The sequence below is a fragment of the Eumetopias jubatus genome, unplaced genomic scaffold (genome assembly GCF_037043125.1).
Source record: "Eumetopias jubatus isolate StellerSeaLion01/CBP00866 unplaced genomic scaffold, mEumJub1_p1.0 scaffold_13, whole genome shotgun sequence".
Lineage (NCBI taxonomy): Eukaryota > Metazoa > Chordata > Mammalia > Carnivora > Otariidae > Eumetopias > Eumetopias jubatus.
In genome coordinates, this window is record NW_028274819.1 from 39,228,932 (window position 1) to 39,247,225 (window position 18,294).

The 18,294-nt window shown below is 46.7% G+C and overlaps 1 protein-coding gene across 5 annotated transcripts in view; it reads right to left on the reverse strand.

Moving 5' to 3' along the window:
- The window catches only part of NAV2 (neuron navigator 2), a 383,040-nt gene that overhangs the window by 108,692 nt on the left and 256,054 nt on the right, over positions 1 to 18,294 (reverse strand). For all 5 annotated transcript variants that reach the window (XM_028117715.2, XM_028117716.2, XM_088017420.1 and 2 more), the window contains one exon: positions 9,158 to 9,280. In XM_028117715.2, coding sequence (XP_027973516.1) covers positions 9,158 to 9,280 — 123 coding nt within the window. The remainder of the gene's footprint in view (positions 1 to 9,157; positions 9,281 to 18,294) is intronic.

Consider the following 18,294-nt stretch of genomic DNA (forward strand, 5'->3'; position numbering starts at 1 on the left):
GGCAGCTCCCACTCTTTGTGCTGATTTAGGGAACAATGTACATCCAAGTCTAATTAAATCCTAAGTCAAAACACCCACCCAAACAAATATAATTCACTACTTATCAGTCACTTGGGATTTTATCTCAATGAAAATAAGACTACAATCCCATAAGCTTCGACTTCTAATATAATTTTGGTGAAGCTCCAAGTTAGAGCAAAATCCATTGCAATGTAGGACAGCAGAACTCCTCCAGAGCATCAGAAAGGTCCAAGGCCCACGACTCTCATCCACAGCTCTGTCCACCCCGTAACCCCCCTCTGGAAGATTTCATCCTGGTCCTTCAACTTTGGGCGTTCCTCTGGACCCACCTCAGCAACAGCTACCCTCCCTTTCCCCCTCCTCTAAGTGCATAGCAGCTTAGAACAGGCTTAGCTTTTAAGTGCAGTGAGGACAGATGCCTGAGGCTTTCTCTCCTCTGGATGAGGTCTGCTAGCGGAAATGGGGACCCTCTCAGTCCACTGGATCTGCACACACCAGAGGCCTTGGGCAAGAACCACACTCTTCATTGATGCACCATCGTACGATGACACCTGTCCTCATGACTATCAGAGATGAAAAGTTCCTGGGGTCCCTGCCTGTGTGGATGAGCTACACTCACGAGTCATTTTGTGAACCCTGCCCTTCAAGCGACAAACACGAACAATGACTCATAAGAGAGCTTGGGGACGTTAGAATCAGCCGGTCTGAGCGCATGCAAAGAACCGGGGGTACGTAGGAGAAGCATCTTGCCCAAGATGTTCAGCGGTGGCCAAGCCAGATGTAGGACAAGGTCTCCTGGTTCCTAGTGCACTCCTTCCCTTCCTACATGGGCTCCAGTCATCACCATCACCAAAGAGATAATGTGCTTTCATTAGAGTTGCTTTCTCAAGTTCATCCTTTCCAAACTCACACTGAGATGACCCTGTTCCCTAAAGCCTGGAGGACAGAGTGGTCAACAATCTCCCTGGCTTCAGTCCCCTCTGGTGAAGGGAGAGGGCTGCAACTGGTGACTCTGAAGGTCTCCTTCCCCCCAATTTTGCTCTGTAAGCTCTATTCAATGTGGACTAGCTTGGGAGAGGCGGGTCTGGGGAAAACATTCACATGCAAGGTAACCCTGAATAAAAACCCTGGGCTGGCACAGCCGTCCAGCATGACCAGTCTAAAGGTGACACTGTAACCAGAGACACTTCACAGGCCAATGTGAGGGCTGCCTTATCCACGGGGCTTATTTAAATCAGCTGTTGAATTTCAGTAACAGAAGTCAAGGCTAGGTTGCTCTTCAAAAATGACAAAGGACATTAAAGGAAACAAAATCTCAAACAGATGATGAGATAAGAGGGCCTCTTTTGACACTTGAGTAATGTTTATGAAGGATCTTCCAAATCATCACCGGCAGGAAAAGAAACCTCCCACATTTTATTATGATAAGTTTAGGAAGACATTTAGCCCCCAGGGATACTCCTGGTCCCTGTTGCTCCCATACCACATGGTGAGAGTCTCTATGGCACCCTGCACAGTGAGTTATGATGGCTTATTTGGCCTCTCACCCCTCCATTTGATGGTAAGCTTCTTGAGAACAGGGAGCAGGGACTATGTCCTACTCATCTTTGGATCCCCAGGGCCTTGTGCATAGTAGGTGCGTGACAGTGCATGGCCCACCACACTCTTCTTCTCTTTGCTATGGTTTGCCAGTGCTTAAAATGGCTAGTGCTCTGGCACCCTGGGTCCTAGAGTGATGACGATGTACAACATAGACTCGTACTGAGCTGCAATGGCTAGACAGTGAGGGAGGGTGTTTTGTAGTTGTTTGTTACACAGCATAAATGATCCTATGCTGACTGATGTAAAGACTTGCCCAGGTACCTGGATTAAAACACATGATGCCATTTTCTGTTACAGGGGACAGATGCAGTCAGATTCTGACTTGGGGTTGGAGGCCTAAGCTTTGGGTTGCTAAGGCAGTTAAGCCCAGAAAAAGGTGCCCCATTTTGGCTTTTCTCTTTGACCTCCCATTCTTGCTTTCATATTGCTAGATGTCTTCTCATACTTGGAACAACCATCAAGTCTACAAATTACCTGTAAACAGCTACTGAAAAGGCACCAGTTTTGGGAAATGTACTTTGGGGGAATGGCCATGCTCCCCACTCCAACACACACACACACACACACACACACACACACACACACACACACACACACACAGTCAGCTGTGCTTCTACTGTAGTGTAACCTGGAACACAGTTACAAAGTTGGGCAACACTGGGGAGTAAGATTCTCATGGGGTCATTATCCTGCTTTTTTTTTTTTAAGTGAAAACACTACATGCATGTGAAATGCTACTCCACAGACTATTCACTCTCTTCTCCGCACAACCCCTCTGGGAGAATTCCTTTGTGGCTTAAAGTGCAGATGGTTTGCTTCCTGTCAGCACCACCCTCCTGTTCAGCACAGGTGGCCCCCTGCCCACCCATTCCACAAGCAGCACTTACTTAAAAAGGAAGCCAGTGGTACCAGCAGCAAAGAGGCCTTTGGGAAAAGCCAATGCAGTAATTACTACCCTGTTACCACGGAAATAGAGATTTGCCTCTAAGGCTCCTTTTATGAGCTTTCAGATGAATGGAACTCTCACTCTCTCCTACTGTGTCTCCCTTTGCTGTCCACAAGCAGGAAAGAAGGGGGAGAGGGACAGAAGGGAAACGCAGTGAGGATCATGGATGCTGGGTGCTGTGCTAGAGGCATCTTCTTGTCCCAGAAAGACGAGTATAATGCAGAACTAAGAAAATGCGCAGGGGCACTCATAGGTATAACAGGCAATCAAAAGGGGAAGGCAAGGACAGTGAGGGAGGGAAGATGGGAGACAGAGAAAGAGATGGAGGTGAGGGAGGGATCAGCTGGTCAACCCAAGCAAGAAAAGATAAAGGCAGAAGGGAGGGGGGAAAGCAAGACAAAGTTCATTTCACTTAGGCTGGTAGGAAGCTCAGTGCTGAACTACCACTAAAATGTGCAACCGCAGAGGACCGTATGGCAAGTTTATCTGTATTCTTGGTTCTCTCCCTCTCTGATGTGTCATATTCTCACTTACCTCCCCACCCCCATGGTCCCAATGCTTCACTGCTTTTACAATTGTTCTTCTAGTATATGCGGTTACTCTACGCTGTAAAGTAGAGGGCTTAATGACTAGTTAATTAATTAATATAAAGAAAAGAGGGCTTAATGACTAGTTAATTAATTAATATAAAGAAAAGAGAGGGGCACCTGGGTGGCTCAGTCAGTTAAGTGTCCAACTCTTGATTTCAGCTCAGGTCATGATTAGGGTTGTGGGATCAAGCTGAAGTCAGCTTGGGATTCTCCCTTTGCCTCTCCATCTGCCCCTCCCCCCACTCACCCTCTAAATAAATAAATACAATCTTTTTCTTTTAAAAATTGTATTTATTCATTTGAGAAAGAGAGAGAGGGAGAGAGCACAAGCAGGGGGAGCGGCAGAGGGAGATGGAGAAACAGGCTCCCCGCCAAGCAGGGAGCCCAGAACAGGGCTCGATCCCAGGACCCTGGGATCATGACCCAAGCTAAAGGCAGATGCTTAACTGACTGAGCCACCCAGGTGCCCCTAAATAAATAAAATCTTAAAAAAAAAAGAGAGAGAGAGAGAGAGAGAGAATCATGGAGAGACAGACCCAGATTGCTCCGGATGGCTTCCAGGACAGAGGAATACTCAGACTCTATCTTTGCTTGGTACTTTACAAAACACTTTCACCACCTTCACCTTGAGTATTTATCACAACGGTCCTGGGAGACAGGTGTGAATACTGTCCTTATGTTATAGACAAAAACCTCAAACCTCAGAGAGTTAAGGGACTTGTGTGAGAGTGAGGACAGGAACCAGGGTCTGACCTGACCTGACCCTCTCAGGACACGGGTGCAACGTCTATGAAACCAGGAGGATACCTCCTCTCAAAGGGTCAGGGTTAGGAGGAAACGACATCTTATCTGTAAGGTGCTTGGCACAGTTCCTGGCATGTAGCGATCTGTCGGGAAATGGTGACTATTACTGTTTTTATTTTCTGGTTTGTATTAGTTGTCTATCGCTGCTGTAACAAGTTATAAACACGGTAGCAAAGAAAACAACACAAATGGACTATCAGATCTGTGAGGCAGAAATCCAAACTGAGTCTCATGGACTGCAAGCACGTGTGGTGGCAGGGCTGCACTCACTTGGGTGGCTCGAGGGGAGTGTCCGTTCCCTTTGCCTTCTCCCCTTTGAAGAGGCCACGGCCACGGGCACGCTTTGGCTGCGGCCCCTGTCTTCAAAGCCAGCAGGGCAAGTGGGGTCCTTACAGCGCATCGCTCTGCCTCATCTCCCACCCATCTCTTCTACTTTTAAGGACCTGGTCATCACACTGGCCCGCCAGGATAGTCCAGGTTAATCTCTTGATCCAAACATCTTGATAAGCAACTGTAATTCCTCCTGGACATGTGGTGTAACATATCCACAGGTTCTGGGGGATTAGGCTGTGGACCCTGTGGGGCCATTACCCTGTCTACCCTCCCTACCAGGGGCTTGGAAGGGAGGGCAAGGGATTGGTTCCCATTTGTGCTTCCTCTCATCTGCACACCCCAGCAGGGGCTCAGTCTAAGAAACACCTGGGTTGGGGACTTACTACCTGGTAAGGGCTCCCACCAACTTCTTCTCCTGGCTGGGGACCTCTGGCCTGGATTCAGCTCCTCTCTGCAGGTCAGGCCTGAATTGGTGAATACACTGCTTGGTGCCAGGAGGCCGCCTCGTTGCACACAAATCACAAAGCCCAGCAGTGCCCTGGGCTCTCGGACATCTTGTGACACTCCCGGTGAGGAGGACTGGGCTTGGCAGGCTGGTGAAATACCAGGTTGCATAGTTACATCCTCACACCGTGGGACTCTCAATTCAAGCTGAAACTGGGACAGCTCTGGGCACCAAGGTCTGGGCCCCTACCACGGATGGTAAAGCTTGTACAATGACTCTGAATCCTCATTTTCAAGGTGCAGTCTCAATACCTAAAACATTCAGAGCTTGGAGGGCAATGAAAACCCTGTAACAAGAAGGAACAGAAACAGTTCCCTGCTTGGTTTCTTGGCATGACATCAGAGGGCCACTGTCATTTGGTTCAAGTCTCAGGCTGACGTTTTACCGCACAGCATTCATGCTGTGTTATTTTTATTACCACTTCAGTTAATAAGGGCCACTGGAGGTCAATAAATATTCTAATGGTGTAGAAGAAAGTAACCATGTCATTCCAAAGCCCTCCTCCTGATCTAACTGTGCACGACGGGCCTGATTTCTGTCCTTGCACCTTCAGTGACACTTGCATGACCGGGGGATGCCATTTAGAAGCAGCCTGGAACTGCACGTCGGTGACGCCAGCGAGGGCTGCAAACAGCAGGGCAATGCTATGGAGGGACAGAGAGAGCTCCTTGGGAATGGAAGCTTTCCCAGAGCTGAGCTTTACGCTTTGAAAGCACTCAGCTCTCAGGAGTTCAAGAACTTTTGATGGGTATTGAGGGGACAGCATGCAGGAACTGGCAGGAGTTTAGCAAACCATCTGACGGTCTGCGAGGCCGGCCTCCTGGCTCCCTGGGGCCCTCCATGCCGAACCTCTCCATATTTGCCTGTTATCTGGGGCCTGCGACTTGGAACAAGCCACCTCCGTTTGTCCCTTTTGATCCTGCCCCCTCAGCTGGCTGGCTCTAGTTCACTGGAAGGGGCCACTGATGACTATCAGGTAAAAACTGGAGCCCAGGGGTGGCAATCCTGAAGAGTGACAGCAGATCAAGGGCAGACTTGGCATTGTGGATTGATTATCATCCTTTCTTATTTCTTAGACGCCGGCTGGTGACATACAGGACTCTCAGACCGACATGGTCCCTATCTCCCAGGCTCTGAAGGTACCTATTCCTATCAATTCCTTTTAATAGCCCTGAAGATATCCCAGCCACATCCTGTTGCAAACAGCCACGGTTTGCGTGCTAGGTCAGCGTCCTTGTCGGGGCCTTCCCCTGGAAGAGCTATAGCTCCTAAGCTGCACCGCTGAGGTTCATGATTTTCCCGTGGGCACGGTGAGGTGATCTGCCGTCTTATACTCCTCTTCTCTTGGCTGACATCTAACCAGGCCTCATCCCTCACTACTTTCCCTATTTCCTTTGTAGCACGCATGCAGTCTGCAGCCTATGCGTGAACCCTTAAGGACTGGGCTGTCTTTTTATAAAGAACTTCCTGGAAATATCTCAGCTCTGGGCTATTTTTCCCTTTTTTCAGCTTAAAAGGGAAGAATTCTGGAAAAGTGCTGCATTTTTTTGTAGGTATTTTTTTCATTTGTCTAATTTAAATAATTTAAAGAACATATTTCTCATTATAGGGACAAGAATAGGATTACCTTGGCTGCAGCCATTTGCATACTACCTTTAAAAAAAAAAAATACCCACACACCATCTGTGATATTCTCCTTTGATATTTCACATTAAATTGTCTCACGCCGACACTATTCTTCACCTGAAACAATATTTGTAAAATCTTGAGTTTGATGTACTAGTTATACTTTTTTTAATATTACAATTCAAATGTAAAAAAATATTTCCCTGTCTACTATCTAAAATTATTTCCTATACCACTAACGTTAGCCTCCCACTTCGGGAAATACTCATCTAGAATATAATAGTTTTTGGAAGAGATTTGCATGAAGAACTTTAGAGCAACAAATCTACTACAATTTCAACTTAGCCAAAGATGAAGCATTTCTACGGTCTGTTTACAATAACTTTAGAGATGAATGAAGTTTAACATATTCTAGAACAATGGAAAATATCTCACTGCCTACAGGTCAAAACTTATATGAAATAGGAGATTTATAAGCATTATTAGAGCCCAACTTAAAAAAAAAAAAAAGCCACCTGAATTCTATCTTTAAAAGCTGGTCAGTTATCCTTTCAGTCTTAAATGACCACATCTGAGCATTCCAGTCTGGGGAGAACCAGAAGACATTGCTGTCCAGTTGGTCCCGTCAAAGAGGCTGAGCTGGACAACGTAACAAACGCTATCCATCTTTCCAGCCCCCACCCCCAATCCTCCACCTCCAAAAGCAGGAACAAGCTCAGCTGTGATCTATAATAATTCCATTAACCCTGCAATGAAGCATTAAATTAAACTGCCTAGCACAGATTCTTCTTTTGCTACAAGGCAAAATGTACCTTGTAAAGCCTGAATTTCATGCTAATAGATTAACTAACCGGCTACATGTTTACAGGAGAATACAAATAAGCAAAATAACTAGGCAAATTGTGAAATCTCCAGTGGGGGTGTTACAACAACGGACTTTCTCCCTGATAATGTTTCCTCTGAAGAGTTTAGTTATAGAGTGTTCCAGCCTTAGAAAGAGCAGTTCTCCGGGGCGCCTGGGTGTCTCAGGGCTTAAGTGTCCTTCTGTCAGGTCATGATCTCAGGGTTGTGAGATCGAGCCCCATGTTGGGCTCCACCCTGGGTGTGCAGGTGCAGCCTGCTTAAGATTCTCTCTCTCTGCCTCTGCCCCTGCCCCTCCCCCCTCCCTCTCTAAAAAAAAATAAAAATAAATAAAAAATTAAAAAAGAGGGGCGCCTATGTGGCTCAGACGATTAAGCATCTGCCTTCGGCTCAGGTCATGATCCTCGGGTCCTGGGATCGAGCCCCGCATCAGGCTCCCTGCTCCATGGGAAGCCTGCTTCTCTCTCTCCCTCTGCCTGCCTCTCCCCCTGCTTGCGCTCTCTCTCTGTCAAATAAAAAATAAAAAAATCTTAAAAAAATTTGTAAAAAGAGCAGTATTAAAAAAAAAAGAAAGAGCAGTTCTTAAGTGGTTCACCTTTCTATGGAATTCTCAAACCAATACTTTTAAACAAATTAATTATAGGAAGAAAGCTGACTTGAGCTGAAACTGTGGTGAAGAGCCTTTGTCACCTCCAGCATAAATCACCACCCTGGACCCTGGGAGACTCTGAGAAGGGCAGATTCAAGTTTGTGGCAGAGCCTGGGCCAGATTCCAGGTTTCTGACAACTGATTCAGTGTTCTCTACACCAGCACAGGCTTCTCAGTCTTCCTGGAGAAAGGATGAAGATTCCTCTTGAGCAAATTCCATTCCTGGGGGTAACTTCAGCATGCCCTAGTTCTCTTAAGCCAGAGAACCACAGACATCACTTAGCTCTTTGTAAAAAGTATATCCAGCTAAGAGAACAGCAAGAAGCTGGCTTTGTGCTGCAAATATGTGGCTTTCTGGCCCATAAGGATTAGCACCCAAAAATGTATGGTGACTTCAAGCACACACATCTAAATTCCATATTCCGTCTCATCAGCACGCAGGGGGAAAGAGGTCAAGTATACCAGGAAAATAATTCAACGGTCAGATCATTAAAGGGTATTGAAATCTAGAAATACAGTGCATCAGAGCTGGAAGGGATCTGGGAAATCATATAGTCTGAACCCCTTCTTTAATAGATTGCTCAAGGCCATAGAATCCATTTGTGCCAGAGTAAGGATTACTCAATAGCCCTCTAGACTGTAATGTTCTCTGAAGCTCTTTTCATCTCTGACGGGGGCTGTAATGAAGACCGGTCAAGTGCTGTCATGTCAGGTCCTCAGCATATGCTGTATAAACTACATCCTTAAGCCTTGCTTCCTAGTGCCAGGCCACAGGAGACCCACAGTGAAGCCTGCTCAGCCAAGGCCAGGAGCACTCCCTTGGGCACCCAGTCCTTCTGTGCATCACCAGGGACTGTGTTCCCAAGTCCAGTACCTAGAAAGCTGGCTAACAGAGGAAGTAAAGCAGATCCCTGGGGCCTGGGGAATTGACAAAGATACAGTAGCAACAGTCAAAACAACATCCCAAATTACCCAAGCCCAAACTCCCTCTATTCTTGCTGTCAGAAGCACCACCCTAACCAGAAGCAGGACTCAAGAACACTTTAGCAGCGTTCTCCTACCTGCTGAGCCAGCTCCTGACCCCAGGCGTGGCTTCAAGGCCTCTCACCCACTGCGTGGGTCACGGCAGTGCCTGTCTGTTCTCAATATCATACCCTCACTTCTCAGATCACTCTGAAATGAGCTCTGCACCTGGTCAGTCTCAAGTGGAGCAAACTTACCTGTCAGCATCGCCAAGGCCCAGGGAGGTATTTCTTTGCAGGGTCTCCCGCACCACAGCCATCCCATCGGGGAGCCGGTTCAGGCGACGAGTATAGAGGCCAAGTCCACCGTCGGTCATGTACCTTCAACAGGAGCAGAGGATGATGCAAATATATGGTCAAGAGCAATTCATATACAGTCTTGTGGTTCACATCCAGGAGCCCTACATGGCCATCCTGTGCTCTAAGGGGGAAGGAACTAAGGCTTTCCCAAGGCTCTGTCGCTAATCACAGCCCAGGGATAACTCCGCTGTTGATTCAACCCAAAGGATCACCCACTTGATAGCAAAAATAGAACTCGGCTTAATTAACCCAAACTCACAGGAATCTATGAAGCAGAAGGGAACTAGTGAATAACACTAACTGTCAGATGTATTCATGACATTCTTTTTAATTTGGCATTTATACAAGCAGGTGTTTTACCTAAGTAATGTGAGTGGAACTGACAATCATTAGCAAAGCACAGGGAAAAAAATATGACAGAATAGTGCAATGGAGAAAGTAGGCAAGCTTTTAAAAGAGGATGGAAAGGAAAGACAGAGGACAGATGAGCCACCTTTGTCATCACGGGCAAATTGCTTCTTTGGGCCCTGGGTCTTCCATCTGAACTATGGGAATATCACAGCCTTCCTGCATCCTCAAGGCAGACATGAGAATTAGCCAGATAAGGCATATGAAGGTGCTCTGCAATTTGTGTAAGACCATATACACGGAAGACATTATTAGGGGTGTCATTATCTTGAAGTATCTACAATGGTGAATTTCACCTTTGATATCGATGCTTTAAGAGGGTTGTCACAAAACTCTCCAAACACCACTCAGCCTAATTTACTCTTCCAGATTTCTTGGTGAGTCCACAAAGCTATCTTCCAATGGAGTCGGTGTTATCAGGGGAGGGAGTACCCCTGGAGCTTCTTCTGTATAGATAGCCATCGGCTACCCAGACCAACTCCTGAGAGCTTCGCCACCAGCAGGGGGTAGTTCAGGTACAAAGCAGCTTTACCTCATCTACCCTGCCTCCTTCCAAAATCCCATAAAGGAGACTGCTTGTGCCATCACCCCCATCTTCAGAGGAAGGCAGGAAGGCAAGACAAAAGTTGGGCAGAGCAAGAAACCAAACTCGGGTCCCTTGAATTCTCACACAGGCTCCATCAGATAGACCTGCAAGGTGTCTGAAAATGCAGGTGTCTCACATTTCAAGTGAAATGACATTTATTAAGAAGACCCATGAGTGGTGATTTTCCTGAGACAGTCCGCTGAGCTATATCACACAAAATGTTTCACCGCATTTTAGTATTTTAGCTTTAGAATCTATGAAGTAGATTTTGAGAGTTGTCAATTCTGGACTTCTACTTCGAGTTTGGGTCCTTTCTGGGATATATTCTTAGAAAAATGGAATTGCAAGATGCTGTGGAGGTTGCCCATGTCCAGTACGTTTCAGTTAGGGGCAGAGAAGACAGTTCTCACTGGCGCATCTGGGATAAGAAGTTGTTTCCATATGCATCAAAAGAATTCTCCTTTAGGGCAGCTTCCAGGACACCACATCTAAATGGAACTTCTCTGATGTCCCCTCCTGCCCCTTATGACATTAATGATCAGAGGCAATGCAATGCCAACATGATGTAAAATCTGTTGGAGCAGTCAAACCAATTGGTTGTGGTTGTACCAACAAAATGACAACAGATGAGACTGAGTTTTTCACTCCACTCTGTCATACGAAAAACAAAGCAAAGGGGCACCTGGGTGGCTCAGTCGTTAAGCGCCAGCCTTCAGCTCAGGTCATGGTCCCAGGGTCCTGGGATCGAGCCCCGCATTGGGCTCCCTGCTCGGCGGGAAGCCTGCTTCTCCCTCTCCCACTCCCCCTGCTTGTGTTCCCCACTCTCTCTATGTCTCTGTCAAATAAATAAAATCTTTAAAAAAACCAAAACAAACACTGTAAATATACCAAAAACCACTGCATTATATACTTTAAAAGGGTGAATTTTATGAATTGTATCTCAATAAAACAAAAACAAAAAAGAGGGATTACAGCTACAGTTTAATAATTATTTGTGTAATTACTCTTTAGTGCTCATCTCCTATACTATATGGTAAATTCCTTGAGGACAAGGACTATTTGTACTTTGTTGAAATCTATATCCCATGTGCCTAACACATACTAAGTGCTCATGACAAATTGTTTTTGTTGCACGAAGACCAAAGACACAGGCATTGAATGGGGTTTAGCAAAAACTTTTGGGGAGGATACGGATTGCAGGTCTGCTGTCCTCTTTTTATTTTTTTAAAGATTTTATTTTTTTAACTAATCTCTACACCCAACCTGGGGGTCAGACTCACAACCCAAGATAAAGAGTTGCATGTTCCACCAAATGAGCCAGCCAGGTGCCCCTTCCTCTTTTTTTTTTTTTAATCAATTCATTTTTTCTTTTGAAAGTTTATTTATTTATTTATTTATTTGGTAATCTCTACCCCTAGCGTGGGGCTCAAACTCACAACCCTGAGATCAAGAGTTGCAGGTGCCACTGACTGAGCCAGGCAGGCGCCCCACGTTTTCCTTCCTCTCAATTGCCAGCAAACATGACATCTAAGATATATGGAAAGGCAAACTGAACTGTTCATCTGCTGGTCTACCCAACCATCTGTCCACCCAACCACCCACTCATTCAGTGTAACCCAGGTTCCAGTGGTGGGCTCCGTGTACATGTCCTAGAGACAGCATGAGGAGAAAAAAGCGCCCACCTAGATCAAAACAGTGACTTTGCCAGAGGCTGGAGTTTCTAGCTCAAATGTCCTTTCAAGGAGAATTCAGGGGAAGCTCTTCAAAACACAATCTGCTGCACCATTTAAGCAAGGCAGTTAATTTTGATTTTAGCAAAGCCCACCCAAGCCATATAAACAAAAACTTTTCAACTGCGGGGATCTTGTCAAAGGACAAACAAACTCATTTTCGCATTCATTTCCGGGCTGGATTTTTATTGCTGGTGAAACAACACTCACAGTTGGGCAATTACACGCACCCAGGCGTGTAGACAAGGCCCCCAGGTACAGAGCCTCTGCCTTCTGCAGACGAATGTCTGCACAGACGAATGGTCCACAGACGAATGTTGAGACGCACCACAGCCCCCAACCCACCAACACCCAAGCACGGTGTGGTTCTGTCAAAAATGAAAACCCTCAGCGGTGGGTGGGCCCTGGAGAGATGGGACTGGATGTGTTACTTTGGCCTATCGACTGCTACCGGGAATTCTGATTTCATTTAGGCGGAGAAGAAAGGCAAGATAAATCAGATCCTCTGCCTTCACAAATGGCACAGAGAACTCAAGGGCCAGGGAGTTGAATGCAACTAATCGGACTGTGACCCAGCTTTGCTGCAAATCTATTTCTTTTTTTTTAAAGATTTATTTATTTGACAGAGAGAGAGAGAGCACAAGCTGGGGGAGCGGCAGGCAGTGGGAGAAGCAGGCTCCTGCTGAGCAGGGAGCCCGATGTGGGGCTCGATCCCAGGACCCTGGGATCATGACCTGAGCCAAAGGCAGACGCTTAACGACTGAGCCACCCAGGAGCCCTGCAAATCTATCTCATTCACTGTGTGTGAGAGGGGTGAGGGTAAGGGATTGGGGGTGGGGTGGGGAGAAATTGTGAGGAAATGGGGAATTTACATCTTTTCCCAGACATTTGCAAAAACACATATCCGATCAGATAGTTTTTATAACATTCTTAAAAATAAGTTCTATTTTATGTCCTCTCACTAGGAGACAGCTGTCACTACAACCAGGCTCACAATCAACAATCTAATGTAAAATATTTATTTTTAAATTATTAGCCACTGGGGCGCCTGGGTGGCGTCTGCCTTCAGCTCAGGTCATGATCCCAGGGTCCTGGGATCGAGTCCCGCATCGGGCTCCCTGCTCCTTGGGAGCCTGCTTCTCCCTCTGCTTCTCTCTCTCTCTCTCTCCCCCTCTGTCTCTCATGAATAAATAAATAAAATCTTTAAAAATATAATAAATAAATTATTAGCCACTGATTCCAACAGCCTCATTTACAAAACGCTCCCTATATGTTTTTATTTTTTTTAAAGATTTTATTTATTTATTTGAGAGAGAGAGAGTGCACGAGAGGGGGTAGGGTCAGAGGGAGAAGCAGACTCCCCACAGAGCAGGGAGCCAGATGTGGGACTCGATCCTGGGACTCCAGGATCATGACCTGAGCCGAAGGCAGTCGCTTAACCAACTGAGCCACCCAAGCGGCCCCCTATATGTCTTTAAATAAACTCTTCAAACCAAATAAAATTTTGGTTTGACCCAGATTTGTGTAGGAACTAGCTACTGAATATATTAATATAGACTGCCTTCATCAAGTTAACCCCTTAAGAAAGCATAATTTACAGGTGAAGCAGTCACTGGTGTGTCCATCTGAATCAGCGGCCCTTGTGCAGCAGGGCTCAGAAGGCTTGTGTTCTGGACAGGGGTGGGGGATGGAGGGATGCGGGGGCAGGGGAACCATGGCCATGCCCCATCTTTGGGAACTTTAGCAAGGGTCACACAGGGTTAGTATGAGGTCACAAGGAAGGAAGCAGCAGATCCAGGGACTGGATCCTCCAGCACCAACACTGTAGGGTTCCTTCTCCTTGGGGAAATAAATAACTAGTGCTGGAGCTCAATAATGTGCCGGTAACATCCTAATGTCTGCTCGGTGGGGTCCTGACTAAGCCACCAAGCCGCTCAACAATTTCCACATTACCGTCTCAAGTTCTTACAGTGATGGGTGCAGGGGCCCTGCCGCCGCCTTCCACAGCCTCCCTGGAGGCCCCCCGATGGAGCCTGGGCTAACAACACAAGGTGTACGTGTGTGTGTGGGAGGGGGTGGTTTCTTTTCAAGGCTGGGGCACCATGGGCTGGCCCACAAGCATAAGAGTTGGCATCAGGGCTCTCTTGTCAGAAAGACCTGGGTTCAAATGTCTCCTCTGCCCCTTGCCGGCTCGGGGACCTTGGGTGCATCATTATTAATACGAACTAATGATTATGGAGGCTACCTGGGTACTGTGCTGAGTGCTACCCATAAGTCATGACACTGTACCTTCAAGGCTCTCATCAAGTGTATTATCTGTTTTTCAGATGAGGACAGTGAAATTGTGGTCAGGATCACAGTGCAGGTAGGTGGGTTCAAACCCCAGCTTCGTGTCCCACTTTTTGGTGTAATTCCTTTGAGTTTCATTTCCTCAGCTACAGGGTGGGCGAAACTACAGCTTAACCTCACAGGGCTGTAGTGGGTTAAAGGCACGGCCGTATACAAAGCCCAGGGCCTGGGAGCACTTCTATCAGCAGCACTATCAGCACTATCAGCAGCAACTGCCCATATCACAGAGCAGTGACTGTGCGTCCCCTCCTCACTTTTTAATCGCACAACTAGTAGGTACCAGGCTCTGTACTAGGCTGGGGTTACGGGGGTGGAAAGACCTAGTTCCTGCCCTGGTGAAGCTCAAAATCTAGAGGGGACTCCGACATTGAACAGTTAAATCCACTACGACCTGAAGAGTGTGAGTATTGCAGATGGATGTAGGACAGGCTCAGAGCACCCTGGGGGAGAGTCATAGAGGAGCTATGTAAGCTGGCCTTTGAAGGGTGCATAGGAGTTTGCCAGCCACAGGAGAAGGATCCGTCTAGGCACATGGGTATCTCGTACAAACGCAGGGAGAAATGGAGAGGAAGGTTCAGTTAGGGAGATGGGAAGTAGATCACTGTGGCTGGAGCATCAGGAATAGACAGGAGCCAGGCGGCACGGGGACCGGGGCTCACTCGGGGAGCCAGGTGGGTTGAGACCTCCGACTTCGAGCCCAGGAAGCTAGCTACTAAGGTACTAAGCAAATGACTAAGAGGCTCTGGTTTCTGTGTCAAAGAGAACACTGACATCTCAAGACTTCTATCATTTAATACTCCAGCTGGGGTGAGCATTTTTTCATCAGAAATTCCTTGTACGGACTTTTCAAAATGCACCACTTGTCTGACTCCTGTCTGTGTCGTCTCAGACCTTTGGGGGAATGACCAGACTTGTAGGGTAGACTCACCATCCCTCAGGCCAGGAGAGATCTGTGAACACCACATGCCTATTATGAAGAACTTCCTAGACAAAATAGGTGCATTCTATGTAACTGACACTAGCTATGAAAAAGCTTTGGAATCTAATAGGACCTGTTAGAACAAATACACCAGATTTTGAATCCAACGTTTCGCCAATGGATCTCTTCTTTAAACGTCATGAGACAACAATGTGAAACAAGTGAAACTGTCTTTGAGGGGAAGGTGGCTCCTCGTGCCCAGAGTTCACAGTTCACCGTGGCCTGCATTAGTAACGCAAGCTGACTTCCACTAATCGCAAAAGAAATCACCTTCTGTCAAGGACTGGGGGAGCAAGGAGTGGACGGGAAGGGAAGAAATACATACTGACCTGATCAGGCTCAGCGTATGTCTAACAGAGCGTGGCATGAAAAGACAAAACAGAACAACAGGAACACTCAGATGCAAGAAATGAAAGTCGTACAAAACGGGGGGTGGGTGGGGTGGGGGGGGAATCAAGCCTGGGTGATTCTTTTTTCTTCAAAGCCGTGTCAACCTGTCTATATGTTTTGGATAAACTTTTGATTTAAATGTGAAGATAGCAAAGAAAATGGAATACAAGACAAATAGATATATATACACACACATACATGTACAATTCCTTGCCAATAGCAATATAACTAGATGAGCATATATGTCAACACATACTTTGTTGCATATGGTTAAAGGAAAGTGCTGTGGGCTGATGAAAAGTCCCTGCAGATGAGCATCTGCCCAGTGTCCAGGACCCCAACAGCATATGTTTTCCCCAGCACCCCTCTGCCTCCCAGCAATGCTGTACATATAGCATGTACTCTCTAGGTTTATTAGCATGTAAACTGAGTTTCTGGACAAACCTGTACAAGGATGCCTTTAGTTTAGGGCCTCTTAGAAGTCAGATGAATGAACTTCACTGGGTCACAGCAGGACAAACCGACAAGCCAGTCTAACAAAGCTGCCTACACGCTTTTGAAGAAAGCTGGTTTCTAGGACCCAAAAGAAGCTGTTCCATTTGACTTAAGGGAAGAAGGGAAAGTATTTGCAATGCAAAAATAGGATGGTGGGGAGGGGAGTGGGTTTAAATTTTCAGGGCTAATTTTAAAACTGTAGTATTAAAATTTAAGCAAAGACTTAAGATTCTACTAAGAAAACATTTGGAAACCACTCTGTCCTCAAAGTTTTTAGGCATCAAAGCTGAGGCAAATGTGGCATATTTCATGTATCCACCGCCACCCTACTCACACCCTCCACCCCAAATGACAACTACAGAGACACATCACCGAGTGACTCTAATACCCTCCTCATGGCATACCTTTAATATTTTATTATTTTTTTTTTATTTTTCAAAGATTTAAAAATTTTTAAGTCATTTCTACACCCAACATGGGTCTCGAACTTACGACCCTGAGATCAAGAGTCGCACGCTCTCCTGACCGAGCCAGCCAGGTGCCCCATCTTTAATATTTTAAAATCAAATAAAGGTGAGCTCTAATCAAAGCATATGGTGCAGCTTCTTCTCTATTATGGGTCATCTCAAACTGCCACACAAGGAAACAAGGCCAACAGCCACCTTCGGAGAAAGTCTAAGGTTTGCAGGTCTTTCTCAGGTAGGGTTCACTGCAACAACAGGACTTTATAATTAATCTGGGCTAGACAACACAAGTAATCCAGAAGCATTTCTTTGGCTTTCATGGCTTTTGGGGAACTCCTCCAATGACTCTGCTGGCAAAGGCAGAGGGAAGATGTGGACCCAGAGAATCCAAGCCATTTCCTACATTTCTGCTTGATGCAGAGTTGGGGTACCTTTTAGCACCGTTCCCCACGGGAACGGGTTGTATGCCTGCTGGCTCTTCAGGACATCACTAAGATGGTACATCCGTCTTTTTAGGAGGATGTGGGAGTTCACTTGTCATCTCCAGCAAAATCTTGCCTTACTTCATTCAAGTCCAGGGCAGCCACCCGAGGCCGTACCATGAGCCATCTTGGCTCAGAGCACAGAACATGGCCATGAGCCGCCAACTGGGAATCCCCACAGCTCATCGGGCGCTAGCCCCTTCCCTGGTTTGTCTGCATTTCACTTCCATTGCACCGAGTCCTGGCTGTAAGGCGAGCAGGATGACTGGGCAGACCCGGCTGATCCTGATTCTCTGATCCTTGGTGTGGCAGGGAGTCAAGCTTGCTGCAGGAGTAAACCTGGCTCTGGAGGCCTGGAGTCTGCTCTGGCTAGCCCAGTCACCAGAGCATGCCTCTCTGGGGAGCACTACAAAGACGTTGCTAAGCTAGTCAGACAGGAGCTCAGCTTCAGCAGGCCATGGGGACGGAGGAAGGAGCAGGAAAAGGCAGGCCTGAGTAAAGGAGGAGACAAAGGGTCCTAGGGGTCCCCGTTGAACCTCACCAGGGGAAATGGGTACCACAGATTTTATTTCCTAAAGCTAGGTGCTGCGAAGCTGCTGGAAGAGAACAGAAGGCACAGTGGGGAGGTTCTTGCAACAAAACTCAACACACGCCTCGAGACCCCACTTGCCACTCATAATAGGGGCCACAGACCAGCAGCTTCACCATCACCTGGCAACTTTTAAGAACTGCAGTATCCCAGACCTCCTGATGCATACTCCCCAGGTTCAGTAAGATTCCCCAGGTGGTTCTACTGCACATTACAGAGTGGGAAGCTCTGGTCTCAGGCAGTGGTCTCTGCAGTGAGGAACATTAAGACGACCGACCCATAGGACCAAAAACTAAGGTGCTTCTATTTGTATGTGTTTCTTAATTAACTATGTTTTGTGCAGGTTTTATACTGTATGCAATATTTCAGTGACGTGGCACTTATATTTTAAAAACAAACACAATAGATAATGCAGGAACAAACTCTTTTTTAACACAATCAAAAACAGGTTTGAGACCACAATCCAAAGCAGAAATTCCTAAATCTTACGTTACAGACCCCAATCTCACATGTGTAAAATGTGCACCCAGTCGAGTCAGCTCAAAGGCCCCTGCCAGGCCCCA